The 19236-nt window shown below is 41.1% G+C and overlaps 1 protein-coding gene across 9 annotated transcripts in view; it reads right to left on the reverse strand.

Annotated features, from left to right (window-relative positions):
- Positions 1-19236, reverse strand: part of LOC117185802 (longitudinals lacking protein, isoforms N/O/W/X/Y-like) — a 144406-nt gene that overhangs the window by 3100 nt on the left and 122070 nt on the right. Inside the window, exons 6-7 of one of the 9 annotated variants that reach the window (XM_033397024.1) lie at positions 3889-4197; positions 2591-3446 (exon numbers count right to left, since the gene is read on the reverse strand). The exons of 1 other annotated variant lie outside the window; for it this stretch is intronic. In XM_033397024.1, coding sequence (XP_033252915.1) covers positions 3445-3446; positions 3889-4197 — 311 coding nt within the window. In that variant the 3' untranslated portion in view covers positions 2591-3444. Of the gene's footprint in view, positions 1-2590; positions 3447-3731; positions 4198-5733; positions 5847-6396; positions 7440-12108; positions 12999-16530; positions 18101-18224; positions 18263-18380; positions 18474-19236 lie in introns of those variants that run through there. 7 more of the 9 variants (XM_033397011.1, XM_033397029.1, XM_033397022.1 and 4 more) reach the window with 7 other exon arrangements.

Raw genomic sequence — 19236 nt, forward strand, 5'->3', positions numbered from 1 at the left:
GTCAGCCTAGGAAAACTTAAGGGAGGCTGACAACAGAAATGAATTTCTTTACATGCTCTTGTTCATGTATGCGTGTTGTGGAACTGCAGCTTGAAGCTGTTTCGTTTCTTAAGACCCTCACAGACATAATCAACATTTTCCATCGAATTTTCCTGGAATTTATCCCACACAAATAGCTTCGGAACCAGCCCTTAAAACTTGTGGGTCCTCATCGGGTCCTGCCAGTGCACGTATATATTTTTTTTTTTTATTGGGAAAACAATTTATATTTATAAAATAACAATTATGGATGGGAAGGGGCGGGGGGGGGGGGGGTCCGCTCCCGCGGGACTGCCGCTAGGCATTACTTCGCGGTGCGGGCTGTGGGGTCATCCTTCTGGCTTAGTTTGTCCGGCTTCGCTCCAGCCTGCGCAGCTCCTTGATCACGCTTGCTGCCATGTAGGCGACCGCGTTCCAAGATTGCTCATCGGCTAGCATCTGGGCGGTGAGGGTGTCCACACTCACTTCTGCAAGCGTCTCCCCTAGCCTCGTTCGATCTTGCGAGAAGCGGGGGCATACAAAGAAGACGTGCTCTGCATCCTCGTCGACTCCAGGCCCGCAGCAGCTGCAATACGGGTCGTCAGCATGCCTAAAGCGATGCAGGTACTGCTTGAAGCAGCCATGCCCCGTCAGCAGTTGGCCCACATAATGGTCCATTTGGCCGTGCCTTCTTCGCAGCCATGGGCTAAGCTGGGGAAGGAGACGTCTGGTCCACCTCCCTTTTGCCGCTTGGTCCCAGCGCCGTTGCCACTGGGCTATAGTGCGCTCTCGCCGCTCGCTGGCTACCTCCACTCCGCTCTGCCGCTCAGCTGCCAGGAGATCCAGTGGGACCATGCCTGCCACAATAAGTGCGGCGTCTTCAGACACCGTCCGGAAGCAGCATGTAACCCTCAGGGCACAGCGTCGGTATGCGCTTCTGCAGTCTCTGCTGTATGTGGAAACCATCATTGCTGGTGCCCACACTGCTGATCCATATAAGATTATGGAGGTGAACACCCCAGCGACGAAATGCCTGCTACGCTGCCGTGGTCCCCCTGTATTGGCCATCATCCTGCTTATGGCCGCCGTTGCTGCAGTCGCTTTTGCGCTGGCGTATTCCAGGTGGACCTTGAAGTTCAGCCTCTGGTCCATCATTACCCCTAGGTACTTTAGCGCAGGCTTGGTCCTGATGATCGTGCTACCGACTCTCACGCATGCCTGCTCGACCTTCTTTCTGCTGCTCATTAGCCCACCCTCCGTCTTCTTCTCCGCCAATGCTAGCCCGTTGGCTGCGAGCCAGGCCACTATCATCCCGACTGCTACGTTGGTTTTCTCCTCTACGTCTCTTACGTGTTTCGACACTGTCACCAGTGCTATGTCGTCGGCGAAGCCCACCAGGGTGCACCCTTCCGGTAATGTAAGCCGCAGGATATCGTCATACATCACGTTCCACAGTATCGGCCCTAGGACCGAGCCCTGTGGGACGCCTCCGGTGATTTGGTGATGTTCTGCTCCTTCTTCCGTGTCGTAGATCAGGACGCGGTCCGTGAAATAGCTTCGAAGAGTCCGTGTGATTTGCTCAGATATACCCCTCCTGGTCAGGGCCTCTAGGATGCTCTTCCAGCTGGCAGAGTTGAAGGCGTTTCGTACGTCTAGTGTACATACTATGCACGTATAGATGTATGCATGTGCATTTGTGTGTGTGTTTAGGCTTTGCAAAGGCAAAGCCCAAAGAGGACACCGATAATGCAGGCAGGCGGTCCGACCTTGAGCGGCACGCATGCGCATTGCCAAATGGAAAAAATCAACGGAAAATCACGTTGGAAGCGGGACTGCAAAAGCCATTTGACGTCCACTCGCACCAACACACAAGAAAATCAGGCAGACAGGCGGCAGTCAGGCAGGCAGACGAGAATGGAAAACTTATTTTTAGAAAAACACACACAGAAAACAAACGATCCATCCTGATTTATGTGTATACAGTGTCCGTCCCTCATTCTATGTTTTGCGTGGGTGAACAAATCATAGAGTAAGAGAGAGAGAGAGAGCGAGTGGGAGAGAGTCAGCGTCAGAGAGCGTTGCGAGTACAGTTAGTTTGTGGTTGCCCAGAATCTGTATGAATTGAGATTTTTGTACTTCTCTTCCCCTCTCAGCCATTGCCATCCCTATTGGGTCTGGCTGAAAACTATTGTTAATATAACCTGTTTGAAAAGGATTATATCCTTATCTTCATCTTTTTGTGTTGAAACCTGAATCTGATTGTGTTTTTACATTGAAAGGATCTTAGGATCTATGCGTTTACTTGCCTGTTCGATCCCCACCTTGATACTCCTTTGGTAGCTTATTATATTCAGCAGTTGAGCGAATTTCTGAGAATAAAATAAATAAGAAATAAAAACGTTAATGAAATAATAATTTAAAGTATAAATAAATAATACTAACCATTATAGAAAGAATAAAACGTAGTTCAGTGAAACAAAAAAAATGAAAATGAAGAAAGCCCTAATTAATAGTTTTTAAAATATGTTTTACTGAAATATTAATATATAGTAAAACGATAAATGTATGCGTATACGCTTAAGATTTGTTTCTTTTTATTAGCAATATGTAGAAAAGTTATTAGATTAGATTGGACCTGGTTTTATATACTATACCGACAATAAAAGTGGTAAAACTCCCCTCTCTAATACCTACATTGTACATATGTATCTAACTATTGTAATGAATTTAATTTTTAGATTTATCTGAGGGCAACTAAATGCTTTTCAAGCAAGATTACTCTGGTCTTAATAATTAAGCGAGTTTTAATTTTTGGTGCATCCTTAAATATAGAACAAGTTTTTGTATTTTTGGTCTCTTCATTTCAATTTGCTACGATTTCTTTTATCAAAATATACAAAATGATCCTGGAATCCAATTTTCTTGACGCATCATCCAGAGATGCTCAAACTAAATGAGAACCGAGTGCTCCTTGCGCATGTGCTCGTTGAGGAAGGCCTGGGAGCGGCACACTCGAGCGCAGAGCGGGCATCGGTTCGCTTCATACTGGGGGAAGCGCTTGGCGCTCTGGCGTGGTAGCTCACGGCCCGGCACCAAGCTAGTGGTGTCGATGGGTAGTTTCTGAGCGAGATAGTGCAAAGACCGGGCCGACGATATGGACGCCAGCTGTTGCAATGCTATCATGGCATCTGAGTTGCTGGCCAATGACTTGTTGCCATTTTTGTTGCTAGTGCCGACACGGTTCGTCGGCTCTTCGTTCTCGCTCTTTTGCTCCAGCGTCAGCGTCGGCGAAGGATTGGCTGAGTTGCGCTCCCTGGCTCCCACCTTTGGCAATGGCCTGGATGTGCTGGCGGCGGAATAGTCCGACTGGAGGCCCAAAGAATGGTGGTGGCCCTGGGTGCGCAAGTTATATTTTCTGTCAAAAACCTCTGTAACGAGAGAAAAAGGTTTGGGAAATCAAAATAAAAAATAGAAATCATAAGCTCAAACAACTGCATTCGCTAAAACTAAAATTTTGTAACGAAATAATGTGGGAAACAATACTATATTAAGCTACGCGACCCACACACATACATACACACACTCACGCAGTTGCACCCACACACGCATGTTCAGAAATCTATAAATTAGGGACTCAAACAAGAAATTTCGTTTATTTTACTAGTAAAAGAAATTAAAGACTCTGAGGAAGGAACTGAATAAACTGACTTAAATTGCAATCAACGATTCTTTTCTTTTCGTCTATTTATTTACAAAAGTCATTGTTTTCCGGGTTTGGCAATAACGAGAACTTGTCTATAATATGCATAATAATTGTTAACAAAACTTAAATGAACTCCTCCTCATGCTCCACTTTAATCTCAGACGTACAGAGGTATAGAGATTCGAGTTCTGTGGCTGCCGTCGCTTCTACTCCTGCTCCATCTGCAGTCTGTTTTGTGGTTTTGGCCTTCGGCTTTTGCTTGTGAATGGCTGGCTCTGCCGCCAGCTCGGCATCATGCAGCTTCTTGTGGCGGTTCAGATGGGATCGCCGCTTGAACCACTTAAGGCAGTAGTCGCACTGGAATCGCTTAAAGTCCTGACACTCCTCGCGCTGGTGCAGTGACAGACGATTCATCGTGTTGTAGTAGCGTCCGCACTGGCACAGTAGCTGGTTCTTGGGACCGTGCCGCACAAAATCTACAGACAGACATAAACAGAAACAGAAACAGGATGTGGTTGGTTTTTAGGCCTCTGCATATATCTATCACACAAAGTACAAGGGTTCGATTCACTCTAGTTCTGGTGAATTTGGTGATGAATACAACAAATTCTTTTCAGTTTGACATTTTTATTGGCTGATAAATGATTGGACTACTTAGCACTAGCAATCAGTATGAATACTAATATATGTAAATATGAATAGACCTTTTAGTTGGTGCAGCACTCTGCAGTCCTATCTGCAAATCCTTCCGCCTCGGCATAGTACAGTCCACGGGTCATGGTCCTAAATAGAGAGAGAGAGAAGCATATTAGTTTTTGATATTTGGTTTAGTCGCGTAGTTCAGATCGATAAATAAATGTCTTAGATTCGATTGTAAACATTTATTTATTAGTATTTATATTACTTTCATATACAAGGTTAATACGCAGTGATTGGGTTAGGGTTTAAAATATTACTTGTGTATGTATCGATTTTAAAATACTTATACGTTGAGCTAATTCAAAATTTGATTCTACAATACATATTGAGCAATTCAACTAGAACTTGACTTGACTTGAGAGTTTGATCGTGACTTAGTCCGTTAGCTTAAACGTATGTGATTACACTTTGAGATCGTAACTGTGGCTATATTACAAACTTGTTACAGACTACAGTAACACAACAACAAATGCTAAACACAGACTAGAATTCATGTAACCGTACAGTTCCATAGACCTAATTTCCCATATGAAGCGTCTCCACGGAATCAGAATGCTTCTGGTTCATGTGCTTACGTAAATCCGACTTGTATTTACACTTGTGCGGACAGTGCGGACATTTGAGGGCGGGCTCCACCCCGCACTCGTAGTTCTTGTGCCGCTTCAAGGAGCCCTTGATCTTGTAGGTCTTGCTGCACACACTGCAGGCAAACTTGCTGTCGTCCAACCCAAACTCATTTGAAACTTGTTGAAGAGTCTTGGTTGTGGCAGCATGAAGGGTATTTCCCAGCCCATTAATATACAACTTATCGTGATGTACGTGAGTCTCCTCATCGCCGTGCATCTTCTCCCCGTACTCGTCGTCCAGCATGCTCTCGTGTGAATCCACCTTCATCGCAGCTAGTTCCAGTTCACGCTCGGCGTCATCCGCATCGGCTAACAAAAGGCCAGAATCATGACTGGATACCACAGCAGTGCTGGCCATACTGGAAGGTGCCATTGATATGCTAGTGGCTCCATACTGCATCACATCGCGCAGGAGCATCTTACCCTCCAGGCGAGAAGTGTCTATCTTGATGTACTCCTGTCGGGCCTGCGTCTGCTGGATCGTCAGCTGGTGGCGCTGTGACTGCTGCTGTTGCTTCACTATCTGTATAGTGGTTGCCTGGGGCTTGTGGAGCAGGCTGGTGGTGTTTGTGTTCGTGGTGGCATTCTTTGTAAGTGCTGGTATCGTGTACTGGATGTTGCCCACTGGGTTGCCGAGGTCATCGGGCGGTAGCTCCACCACAACCGTCGCCCCCGACAGAAGTCTCGATCCTCCGCCATTGCTCAAGCCGTCGTAGTACTGAGAGTCTGGTTGGTGGATTGGGCTCCAGTGGAACTGGAAATTGAGTAGGGCACTGTTTCCAGAATGGTCCAGTAGCCATCTGCAAAGAGTGTGAAGCAACAGAAGAGGTTAGTTAGTAAGACGCTGGCCGAGTCCCTGAAGGATATGGAATATAATTACTTGTAGCATTAACAAGTGTCGCTGCTGGCTGCTGGACCCGTCCAATATGTTTTGGGATTGGTGGAGTGTGAGTTCAGGGATGGTGTGGATTATAAACTTGGGCTAGTTTGGGTTTTTTGCTGTAACGCATATATGATTTTGTTGTTTTGTTGTTTATTCTTAATCGCTTGCATTTACAATATAATAAAAAGTACACAATTTCTTGGTTAACTCGTACTCTGATTTTGTTTTGTAGAACCGATAACTATATTTATAGGCGTATATGTAGGTACATATGTTAGAATTTTAAATGTACAACTGAGGAATATTCATGTTGAAAAAGTGGCAAATAAATGGCGCTTTAAGTCTTTGATTGCTTCACATGCGAAAGCCCTAATTGCTGGCAAGAATATTTGACTTTGAGAACACCAACCACACTAGAACTAAGTATATATTTTTTCCATATGTCTGCATATGGGCTATGTATTTATATTTACTCGTATATGGTGCATGTACGTATGGGTGTATGTATTTAAATAAAATGGTCTTGGACCGATTCGGCTAACTTAGGCATAACTCAACATAAAGAAAGTAAAACGAGAGAGTTAAAAAGTTAAAACGGAATGCGCTCAGAGAAATTGTATGTAAGTTAAAAGTTCTTTAAGTAATTTGTGCAGGAATGTGGCTGGGAGGCTGGGAGTGCCACAAGGCTGGGATCGATTGGTTGGTTTGTTTGTTGGTGGGTGCGAGCACAGGCACAGGCACAAGTACGCGTTGGAGGTAGCTACTACTTGGACAAGCAACTATTGTCATTATTCATTTGGTAAACATTTCACATTACGCCTCTCGAGATGCTGCTCATCGGGTCAGCTTCATTAGCCATCATCGTCGTAGTCGTCGTCGTCCTCGTCGCTCTCCGGTATGGGCACAGCCGTGATGGTCAGATCGCGACCAGCAAAGTCAAAGTTGATTTCACACAGTGCTGCGGCCAGATCGCTGTCCATTCCCCCAACATCGTTGTCACCATCATCGGCATCGCCGTCGCCATCGCCATCGCCGTCGCCAGTTGCCTCGTCGTTGCTCATGTCATCCTCATTCCGTATCACATACAGGCTTTCCTCATCGTCGCGAGACTGCTCATAGAGCATGCAATGCTTGCGCTTGGCGTGGCGCAGCACGTGATCCTTGCGGCGCGAGCGGTACTCGCAGGACACGCACTTGTACTTCTTCTGCTTGAGGCAGTACTTTCGCACGTGCTCCTGCAGTTTCTGTGGCGACTTATAATAGCGGTTGCAGTGCTTGCACTGCATGAAGGAGTCGCGGGAGATGCCCGCACTGGGATTGGAGGCACGCAGACTGCTGCTCTGATTGTTGCTCGACGTTGTGGTGGTGGCATTGGTGGCGTTAGAGTTTGTGTTGGCATTAGTTCCACTGCTATTGTTGTTGAGATAGCCATAGTAGTCGTCGTGGCTGGCGGTGTCACTCGTCGAGGTTTCCACGCCCAGGAGACTGCCCAGTATGGGATAGATGTCTGCTGTCAAAACAAAAAGGAGAACGAAACAAAATCAAATTAATGGCTGGCAAGCAACTGATCAAACATACACTTAAGCTATGTAGAAATAGTTTAGTAAAATAATATAGAGATCTTAGTGTTGTTTGGCTACTACCCAATAAGCGCCGATGATCATGATGATTCTGATGATGAAGGCGATGTTGGTGACTGTTGTTCGTGGTGGTATTTCATTGCGGTTGATGGAGTTTAGCGGTGTGGGGGATGGATGATGGTGATGGTGACTGATATTGATGGTGTGTGGTGACGTTATGGTATGGTTGACACAATCCCCAGAGCGCTCTATGTATGCACAAAAGCCACTCAAGCATTTCTATAAACTAAAACCTGAGAATATATACAGAACAAAAGAATAAATCACAAAATCAGATGTTGGTGTTGGTGTCGTTGGTGGGATTTTCAAAACTACAACAATACAGCAAATCAAATTACATTTATCATATATTTTGTGTGTTATATAACTATGATCTATTCACTCTTCAATACAATATCAAGGTCATGCATTTGAGGGCCACCCAAGGGTCTTCTGTCTCCTTGAAGTCGATCCATTATAATCCACCTAGAAGAAGAGAAAAATCGATATTAGTTCAGGGTTTTTAAAGAGTTTCACTTGATAATGGCTGGACCAGGAAACTAAGAGGGAGAAATGGAAATCGTCAAACAGATTTATGAATTTTTTGCAGTTTTTTTTTCTATCATTTAATATATTTTTTAATTTACTTTTATTTGTTGGTTGGTTTTTGCCTGTTCACTTATAACAATTAGATCGTTTTACTTGTTTAACATTTAAAATAGTTTCACAAATTTTGTTTAAGGCGTTTCTCGGCTTTATACACAATTACATAATTAAATTTACTCTGAATTCGTACTAGATTTGATTCGTTTTGTTAAAATGGTTTAAGCACACTTTTCATAGTCTAACTGGCATTTTGAATGTCCTTTGTTTCGTTAGATTTGTTTACTGTGTAAATATATTGGTATCTCTTCTTCATTCGTTAATCTAAATTGCAGTGCAAAAGCAATTTGGTTTTCGTTATGTATACATTTCATTTGAATTTTCTGTTTTCATTTTTTTTTGATTTTGTAAATTTTTTTCTTGGCGCAAACTAAGATATGGTACATTGGTTACAACTCGAATCGGTTGGTGTTTGATGCTTCTTATTTTCAACATTAACAATTCGTAAGGCGTGCGTCAACAGCAATAACATCCATTTCTCATTTCTTTAATTTTTCCTTTTGTTAACCTATGGCTAATATATTTATTGATTTTCTTGTGTTTGCGGTGTGCTTTGAATTTAGTTCCCCATTTTCGTTTCACTAGATTTTTGCAGCAATAGAATAAAATAATAGTTTACGAACTAAAGAAATAACGAATAGAAAATGATTCTTAATAGAGACAAACAAAATATCCGATTTTCATCAGTTATATATGTTGTTTGTATTATGTTTGTGTGTTGAGTGTGTGAGTGTTTGTGTGTGTGTGTTTGAAAAGAAAGCCCTTCTCATTTCCGTAACCGACCTATTGCCCTCCCAATCTGCGATCTCCCCTGCTTCGATCTGATCAGATCTGTTCCTTGCTTCGTTTCGCTTCGCTACGTTTCAATCACAATTAATCACATCGATCCATATATATATATATATGTTTTGTTTTGTTTTGTTTGTTTGTATGTATGTAGCTATCTATATATACATAGATATATGTTTCTTTATATATAATTTTACATTCACAGCTCCTAGTTTACAACGTTTTAAAAATGTGTATTTTGTGTGTGTTTTGGATGTTTTTAAATCTTTGATATTAATTATGAACAGAAATAATAAGAATACATTAGTAGAAAAAGAGTTATCTGGGTTAGTACAAGTTCTCGAAAAATATTTCACTTTTTCTTGGATGTATGTGTCTATGTTTTACATAAAATGGTACGGCCAGGTAGTAGCTTTTCGCAAGAGGCCTCCTACCCATCTAAATCTGCTCAAACTTTGATGTTTGCCTATGTGCTAGCTGTCTGTATTGTGTTTTGTTGGTGTGTTAGTAAAATGTTTTTTTTTTTTTGTTAATCAAATTATATAGAAATTTATCACATGCTTTTCTTTACACTTTAACTATACGACTCGAAAGCTTGCCATTATGGACCACATAAGAGTATGGTATTTTCTTTTTCTTTTCTCTTGTACGAGTATATGGGTCAATTCGAGTCCATCACATGCGCTGTTGATAAATTATAAAATAGGTGTGACTGATGGACATCCATCTTCCATTATAGTTTTTTTTTTTTGTAACGTAAAAATTAGATGTTTCCGCTTAGAAAAGTAGCTAAAAATATTATGTTTTATAGATAAATAAGAACCACAACCTTAATAGACAAAAATAGATACATATTGGGAAGTTCGTGAAGTGCACATCGATCTTCGTGTTCTATAACAAATGATAAACAGAACTCTAGAATCTGACTAGCGCAACACGGCGACTTGAATATACATATGTATATAAATATTTAACCAAGCAGAAAACCAATGGAAGTTATTTGAAAATTGTCAACGAATTCAAATTTGAAAATTTCCTCAACTAATTCGAATACTGACCGATATGAATTTTGTTTTTTTATGATTTTTTATATTTTTCTGTCAACAATTTGAACAAATTTGTTGTATTCGCATATATATTTTGTGTTGGTATTGTGCCAGTTTGTTGTCTGTAGATTAATTTACATCTTTATCACATTTATTTTTTTTTGTTTCGCGAGAACTGCTGATCCGACAACAAACTGCGGTATGCGCCCCTCTGTTTGTTTGCTATTTTGTATGTTTTACATTTTTTGAATTATTTGAATTTAAAATTGTTTTTCTATATATGTGTTAGGGGTATTAGGATGAAGTACCTAAGCAACTCGATTATACAATTAAGCTTTTTCATTTGTATATTAAAAATTATAAAAATGTTAGTGTGTGTGTGTGTGTGTGTATGACTATGTGTCTGTGTGTGAGTGTGTGAAACAAACTCTGTCGATTTCTATAATAACTATATATAATCGTAATCGTAATCGTATCGTTTTATAACAAGGGTTCTCTGCAGCATTCACTTCGCTCGTTTCTCAATTTTGACAACAAAATAATTATGTTAAGAGAAAATATACAATGTTATGATTACTATTAATTACAATGAGGACTATATTCTTTATATCACATACCAATTTATTTTTCTGACTGTGACTCGATGCGAGTTTCCCCAACCCATTTACATTGCCAATTCCCTCTTTCCACCCTCTTCCATGCATCCCTTCCTCGCACTTGTACATGCTGCTTTAATGTTATTTAAAAATAATTAATAACTGATTTTTGTTTCGTCCTAAAATTTTTTGCCTTGTGTAGAGAAGCGCCCCCGCCCAAAGCCACACTTATTTCGTTTCCTTTCCTTTCGTTTCGTTTTCTCTTTTTGGTCAAATTAAAATTCCCGCTCTCACATATCGTGGTTCATAATTAAATCATAACTTAAAAATTTTCATGGAATGAGCACAAGATTAATTAATAAAAATTTCTGTGTTTCTTTGCTTTTGAAAAAAGAGTAGATAGAGATCGTTGAGTTTCAACTACTAGCTATAATTTGTTTGTTTTGGGGGTGCGGTCCTAAGCAAACCGTCAATCTTTTTGCAAATTTGAATATAGTTTGTGAATATAGGCAAACGAAAACATGTAAAAAAGCGAAGAACAACGATTGTTTTATGTTTTATGTTTGTTTTTTTTTTGTTTTGTTTTGTTTTGTTGTTTTGGTGCGCATAAAATATTGCACGTATGCCTTCAATGTGGTCTAACTTACGGTCTACGTCTGACTCTAACTCGGACTCCGACATCTGACTTCTGACTCCGACTGTAACTGCCGTGTATCTATCTACGTTTAGTGGATCCCTTTCGTAGAACTAACCTAAGGCGCGTGAGAGGGCGCTGCACTAGAAATTACACTAAGATTAATGTGAATGTTTTTTTGCGTTTGCTGCTGCTACAATAAAATGCATAACTTTCCCCATCCACAATCAAGAAAAAATTCATTGAGATCATTGAGTTTTCCAAAGGACTTATACATCATGCAACATGCTGCACGCCCGCTCTCTCACGCGCCTCTCAAACAATTTGCTCCCCTCAGCTCTGCCAATTCGGAAAAACAAAATTAATTGTTGCTGTTGCTGTTATTATTACTGTTACTGACAAAAATATCAAACAAACTAAAACAAAAACAAAAAGTAAAAATATACGATAATGAGCTAAGAATTAGGATTGGTTAATATTCCATCACTATATACAAAGTTACGAGTTAGTTATCTGTATATATATATATATATATATGTATATATATATATATACATATATATATATATATATATATATATATGTATATTTATTTAGATACATATATATGAAGTATATGTAAAAACGACTATATTTTTCAAGATCATTTGGAAAATTATATAAAACCGCACTCTGGACTGGACTGGACTGGACTGTGGTTAGGACTCTGACTGAAGCTGAGCTGACACTGAACCTCAACATAGACCTAAACCTGAGCTGCGCTACGCCTTCAATCCTGCGATCCTATTCTGGTTGTGGGGTCTTAGCTTGATCCCAGATCTGGGTCAACAGCAACAAGTTGTTTGAGAGCCTGGCGTCGTGGATTGCCATTGCAGCATTTGTTGTATCATCGATGTTGGTGGGTGCGCATGTGGAGCACAAGATTGTGTTTGTGCTTCGATTTCTTGTGACAAATGGGGCACTCGAACTTTGGCTCCACGCCGCACTCGAAGCGCACATGTCGATTGAGGCTGTGCGGGCGGGCGTATGTGTTGCCGCATCTGTCGCAGGCGTAGGCTCCGACACCTCCTCCGCTCCCACTAGTATTCCAATTGCCACCCGATCCACCGGCTGCTGCTGCCGCTGCCGCCACCGCTGCAGCCGCTGCCGATGTAGAGGCTCCACCTGTGGAGGAGGCACTTGTGTTGTTGGCCGCCAGGCCAGCAGCCGTCGCAGCGGCTACTATAGAAGCAGCAGCACTGCTCGATGGGTCTGCTCCGGAGCCAGATATCATTCCCCCGCTGCTACTGCTGTAGCGGTGCGTTGGCGTGTCTGGGCGTGCCACTTGGCCCGTTCCAGCTGTATATATCAGCTGTGGCAGTGGACGACTGTGCGGAGTATGCAGATGGGTGTACTGTCCTCCTCCGGCCTTGGCAGCGGCCAACAGTACTTTGGCAAAGTCTATACGCAGGTCGCAGGGTTCATTGTCCTCTTCATTGCTGTCGTCGTTGTCTCCGTTTCCGTGCCTTTGTTGCGACTTGGGCACCAGCTGGTGCCCTGTGCAGTGCGTGGGAGTGGCCCGGCCACTGTCGATCCGGAGGTCATGCTCGTTATGGTCGTCCATGCCCGCACTCGGCTCAAACTTGATGACGCCCATGGGCGTCTCGTTGGGACTGGTGTACGGACTGGTCTTCAGGTCCATCAGGCTGTAGCTCCTGTTCGTGGGTGACAAACGGCCGAAGTCTGTAGAAAATGGGTGATACAGAAAGCAGGGAAACTATTTTAGTTTTTCATTATTTTTACTTCGGTTTTCAAAGATTGCATGTCTCCTCTCTAGATGGAAATTATAAAAATACCTAAAACTAATTGGAAGTAAATAAATAATTAAGGGCTTGTATCTTTTTTGTTGGTTTTTTTTTTTGGTTATATGTATGTTGCTTTAGTGAGAGATATGGTACTATGGATTGGAGTGGAGTGGACTGAACTGGTGTGCGTGTGTGTAAATTTGTGAATGTGTGTGTGTCTTGTGTGTGTGTGTGTGTGTGTGTGTGTGTGTGTGTCTTGTGTGTGTGTGTCTTGTGTGTGTGTGTGAGCTTTTTTGTGAGTAGGCTGTAAAGTAAATGTATTATTAAATATTAAATTAAAACACAATGAGTACAATAATAAATGTCGAGAAAACAGTTGGAGAGCTAAGCACAAAAAAAAGATTCAATAGAGTTTTGCTCATGTTACAAGTGAGAAATGGTTAAATATATATATATATATCATCTATAGGAATGTGTGTTGGGTGGTTAGTGACAAAAACAATTAAAAAATAATAGAGAGGGCAGAAGACATATAACTACTGGAGCTTGGAGACAGAACAGGACAGCAGGACAGCCTCCTCAGAGCTTCCTTGGCCTAAAGTGCATGGTCCTTTTTTTAAATTATATTGTATAAATAAATACGCATGCAACATTAAAATGTAGGAAAGAAAACTTAAGAGATTATAAATAAATAAGTTGAAAAGAATTTGATAGAAAATTGGGTATTTATAAAATACAATTCTATACAAACTAAGTTGGTTTTCGTTTTCTCATTTCATATTTTAATTTGTTGATAATTAAATTCTAGATAGTATATTAATTAGATAGATGTATACGCTTCACAATCGCTAGGAGAAGACAGGTAGAGATAGAAGAAACTTAAAGTTAAACCTTCGGCAATACAAACGAATGGAATGTGAACAAAAAACAGAACAAACTACAAATCTAGTTCCATACATAGTCATATAGGTATAGTTACTTCGTCTAACAGATACATATATGTATAAGGTCTAGGAAGGATACATATATATATATACATTTACATTTATATATATATATATATATATATATATAAATACTATATAAACTATAGATCTGCATAACTATGTATCCTTCCTAGACCTTATACATATATATATATATATATATGTAGTATGTTGTAGTAGTTAAGCATGCAAACAACAATAAGAGGGAGAGGCAACACCATAACTGCGTTGTTTGGCTGTCGTTCATCAGGCAACATCACATCCACATCATCATCAACATCACATCACATTCATCCACCTGAAATAGAGATCTGATTAGTATGGATTCATAGCAAGGGTACGAATGCCTAAGACTATGTATCGGAATGAGGGTAGAGACAGGTGGAGAATGGCGAGTGAATATCTGTGGAGTGTCTGTGGATGGAATGGAATGAGAAAGTTCTATAGAGGAATATGCAGTTAAAATAAGTACAACTTCAGTGTTTGGTATTTTGTTTTTGACATTTGCTTTTAATTGTATTTCGAAATTTCTTTGGTTTTTGTGTTGGGTTTTTGGTTTTAATACATTTTTCCGGCCATAATTACGATTTTCAGTTGAGAAATACATATTATTATAATGGTAATACAGAATCTCTCTTGCAGGTTTATAGAGGTATTTGTTCCTTTTTTTTCTTTCTCAGTTTTTTTGTTGGATTGGGGCTTACATTACAATAAGGTAGGGGAATCTGATGGAACACTTATCTCCTGTCCTGTCTTGTCCTGTACTTCCCTGTGTTTCTATTTTCAGTGCCGGTTCAGATTCGTGATTCTGTTCATTTAAATCTGACAATTTCAAAGCATACTCGTACATGCGCTGATATTTCGAATTAATTTTGTAAACATTGTTATTATCAATTATCAATTATAATTTGTGTCTAAATTGAAAATATTATTCCGTTATGGTTTTGTTTTGACTAGATAATCAATCTTTAAAATGTTTCTAACAAATTAAAAAGCTATTGCGTATGCAAACGTAATATAAAACCAAAAATACATATTAATATTAAGTATCTTTAGAGGGGCATTTGCTTTATGCCATGCATATAGTTAGGGGTCTTTTACTTCCATACTTAATATAAAAGTTTCCGTTTTGGTTCACAAATGTTGCTGTGACGACTAGTTCAAGTAATTTTCTGTTGGTTTTCTTTGTTGCATTTTTTTTTTTTGGGTTTTTTTTTCTGGGAAAAAATGTACACATATTTATATGTTTTTCGTGAGAATTGTCTAAAGCAATACAATATTTTTGTTGTTTTGGTTATTTAGGTTTTTTTTTTGTTTTTTTTTTGTATGACAATCTATTCCTAAATTTGTTTTGTTTTTCTTGTTATACCCGATACTCAAAATGATTATTGGGGTATATTAGATTTGTGGTAAAAGTGGATGTGTGTAACGTCCAGAAGGAATCGTTTCCGACCCCATAAAGTATATATATTCTTGATCAGCATCAATAGCCGAGTCGATTGAGCCCTGTCTGTCTGTCCGTCTGTCCGTCCGTCCGTCTGTCCGTCCGTCCGTCTGTCCGTCCCCTTCAGCGCCTAGTGCTCAAAGACTATAAGAGCTAGAGCAACAATGTTTTGGATCCAGACTTCTGTGATATGTCACTGCAACAAAAATATTTCAAAACTTCGCCCCGCCCACTTCCGCCCCCACAAAGGACGAAAATCTGTGGCATCCACATTTTTAAAGATACGATAAAACCAAAAACGCAGAATCGTAGAGGATGACTATATGTTCTAGAGTGTAAAATCTCAACCAGATCGTATAATTATTATAGCCAGCATCAAAAAAACAATTTCATTCTTTCTCGCTCTGTCTCTCTCTAACACACAGGTTTCATGGTCGGTTTTGCCAATTGCAAAATATGAGTTCAAGGATCTCAGAACCTATAAGAGCCAGAGCAACCAAATTTGGTATCCACACTCCTGTGATATCGGACCTTGACCGTTTCGTGTCCAAATTTGGCCACACCCCCTTCCGCCCCCGCAAAGGACGAAAATCTGGGGCATCCACAAATCTCAGAGACTATTAAGGCTAAAGTAACCAAATTTGGTATCCGCACTTCTGTTAGATCTCACTATAAAACGTATATCTCAGAATTTCGCCCCACCCCCTTCCGCCCCCACAAAGGACGAAAATCTGTTGCATCCACAATATTGCACATTTGAGAAAACTAAAAACGCAGAATCATAGATAATGACCATATCTATCAGATTGTTGAATCTGGACCAGATCAGATAATTTTTATAGCCAAAAGGAACAAATCAATTTGCACTGGCTTCGCAGCGCCCGACGTCACGCTCAGACTGATTTTCTGTCTCTCTCGCACGCACTCTTTGTCGTGTCGTTTAATATTAGCTGCGTCTGCCGGAGGAGAGCCATACTGACTGAGTATCGGGTATAACTGTAGAGTTGCGGTGTCCGCAGCAACTCACAACGTTCCCCCTCGTTTTTTCTCTGTGTCTGTGTCTGGTCCCAACGACATCGTTTGGCTTCCTTAACGAAAGGAAAGATTGTGGAAAAAGCCAAGTCAGTTTCAGATATCCACTGCGAAAACTCAAGTTGAAGGAATAACTAAAATTTGTACTAAGAGAAGATGTTCAAAACCGTCCTCAGCCGTGGCCCCGACTCACGTAATTTGGATTTTATACAAGTCCAAATATCTCTTAAACACTGTCCTGCTGGAATACCAAGGTGTAGCTGCTGCTGTTGCTGTTGTTGTTGGTGCTAATGCTGCCGACGTTGCTGGTGGGCACAGCTAGTGGTGGCGGTTGAGCGGACTGGGGTTTCTTCTCCTCCTCGACGTCCTTCTCGCGGTCCCGGCACTTCGTGTTGAGATGGCGCTTCAGATTACTGTGGACGTTGGTGGCATATCCGCACATCTTGCTGCAGAAGTAGCGCGGCGGCAGGCCGCACTCGTTCTTCAGGTGACATTTGAGGCTATTCTTCCACTTGTACGTGCGGTTGCAGTTGCGGCACACCCACGGCTTTTCAATATCGGCATTGTAGATCATGTCGGCGGAGTGCTCAAGCGACTCCTTCCGTGTGCGCTTGTTTTGCACCAGGATGCGGTAGCGGTTGTCGTCCGAGTGGGACCAGTGAAGATTGAGGTTCTGCGCATCTATGGGCAGGCTCAGCTTGTGGCCCAGCAGCGTGGAGTTAGCCGTGGTGATGCTGGCCCCGCTGCTTGTCCCAGCGGTCGACGCATTCATATGGTTGGGTCCCGAGATCGTCGTTATTGTGGCTGGTATGGTCGGCAGCTTGATCTGCAGCGATTGACTGGTGGGTTGGAGCTGCAGGTGCTGCAAGTGCTGTTGCTGTTCTAGCAGTTGCTGCTGCTGCTGGGCACTGAGCACGATCTTCTTCACGCCCGTCCCGGAGCCCGACTTCTGCTTATCGTTGGACTGTTTAGCGTGCTTTTGGGTGGCCGCGGCTGTCGTCAGCAGATCATCGTCATCGTTGTCCATCAGATAGCTGTCCTCGAACTCCTCGTTCTCAATTTTCACCGCATCGTAGGTCCAGGACAACGGACTGGCCAGCTTTAGATCATAGTCAAAGGTGTTTTCATCATCAATGGCCTCGTTGCAGACGGTCTCGTCACCATTGATCGACATGTTGTCGGGGTTCTCGATCTTTACAATCACCTCAGTCATGGTCTCATCGATGCTGTCCAGCTCCACGCCAGCAGCAGCCAGGGCAGCAGCCGAGGCAGCATCAACATTGCAGTTGCTCGAAGAGCTCTTGTTGCCACTATTGGCCGGCGTGATGCAGGCGATTGTTGTGCGTCCGATGCTGCCGATCCTGGTGACCGTTTTGGTCAGTGTCTGGGTCACATTGCTCTTGCTGATGTTATTATTGATGTTGTTGCCAGTGGAGCTAGAGGCCTTCTTGGCAACTGATGCTGATGCTGCTGCTCCTGCTGCTGCCGCAACTGCTGCTGCCGTCGTCGTCGTCTTAATGGGCGTTGATGTCTTGTTAGCATCGTTTTTGAGTGACTTTTTGGACTGTGTTAGTTTGTCTGATGTTAGTTTTCGTTTTATTTGGTCGATGTTAGTCATGAAATAGAAATTCAGAATGTAAGTTAATGGATTTGTTAAGGAATGTGTTTATATATAAAAAAGACATGTATAAGAACTCATGATGTTGTGTCTGTGTGTTCAGCAACAAAAGAAAATGAAGACTGCAAAAGAAAAAATCGTTGTAAATTTCAAAACGAAGTACAAAAAAATCGGATTAACAAATGAAACAAATCAAGTATCAAGAAAAGTGTGAATGTCAATTGGTGTGCATCAAAGTACCTGTCAGAGTATCGTCAGAGCTCTTCCCAATGACGGACTGATCGGCCAGCATGAGCCAGTTGCGCACACGTATCCGGGACTCTCCGCCTTCATCTGGAAACACGTTAGACAACAATGGGTATTACGTTAGTACGAGTTAATTACATTCACAAATTGTATAGCTTATAAGAACGATTGATGTGTGCCTAAACTGAATGATTCCTAACCTTTTTATATTTGTTTTATTTTTAGTTTAGTCAATAGTTTGTGTTGTAAAATGAAGAGTTGCTAAAAATGAAATAAAATTTGTTTTCTTAAAATAATAATTATAATACTTACAAGCAGTACATAAAAAACGCTACAAAATCTGTGTGTGAAAACGAAAACGTAAGTAATGTACATCAACGTAAGGCCGATAGATAGATGGATAGAATCTATCTGGGAACGCACATAGCACACAAGTTTTGTTTCTTTTGCGTTTTATTACATGGAATTGTATATTTTTCACATTGAATTTGGGGTTTTTATCAATTTACAAAAAGAGTTTTACAAACAAGTTATAGAAGAAATTATATATATATTTTATATATATAAGGGTATGCTACTTCTGTTGCTTCAATGAGTATTTGTCATCTTATTAAGTTTTATACATAGTTTTATTTAAAACTACACATTTTATTTGTATAAATCTGCGTTTTCCTATTGTTCAACAATATTACATTCGAAAATTTTGAATTTTCCGTCCTTGCCGTAATGTTTTCATTAACAAATTTCCTTTCGTTTATTCTTCATTGTATAAAGAGACGCTAATTTTAGCCCAACACCGCGATAAAGTAACCAATGTTTTTTTTAAAGAGTTTTAGTTTCTTAAAGAAAG

This window comes from Drosophila miranda (assembly GCF_003369915.1).
Source record: "Drosophila miranda strain MSH22 chromosome Y unlocalized genomic scaffold, D.miranda_PacBio2.1 Contig_Y2_pilon, whole genome shotgun sequence".
Classification (NCBI taxonomy): domain Eukaryota; kingdom Metazoa; phylum Arthropoda; class Insecta; order Diptera; family Drosophilidae; genus Drosophila; species Drosophila miranda.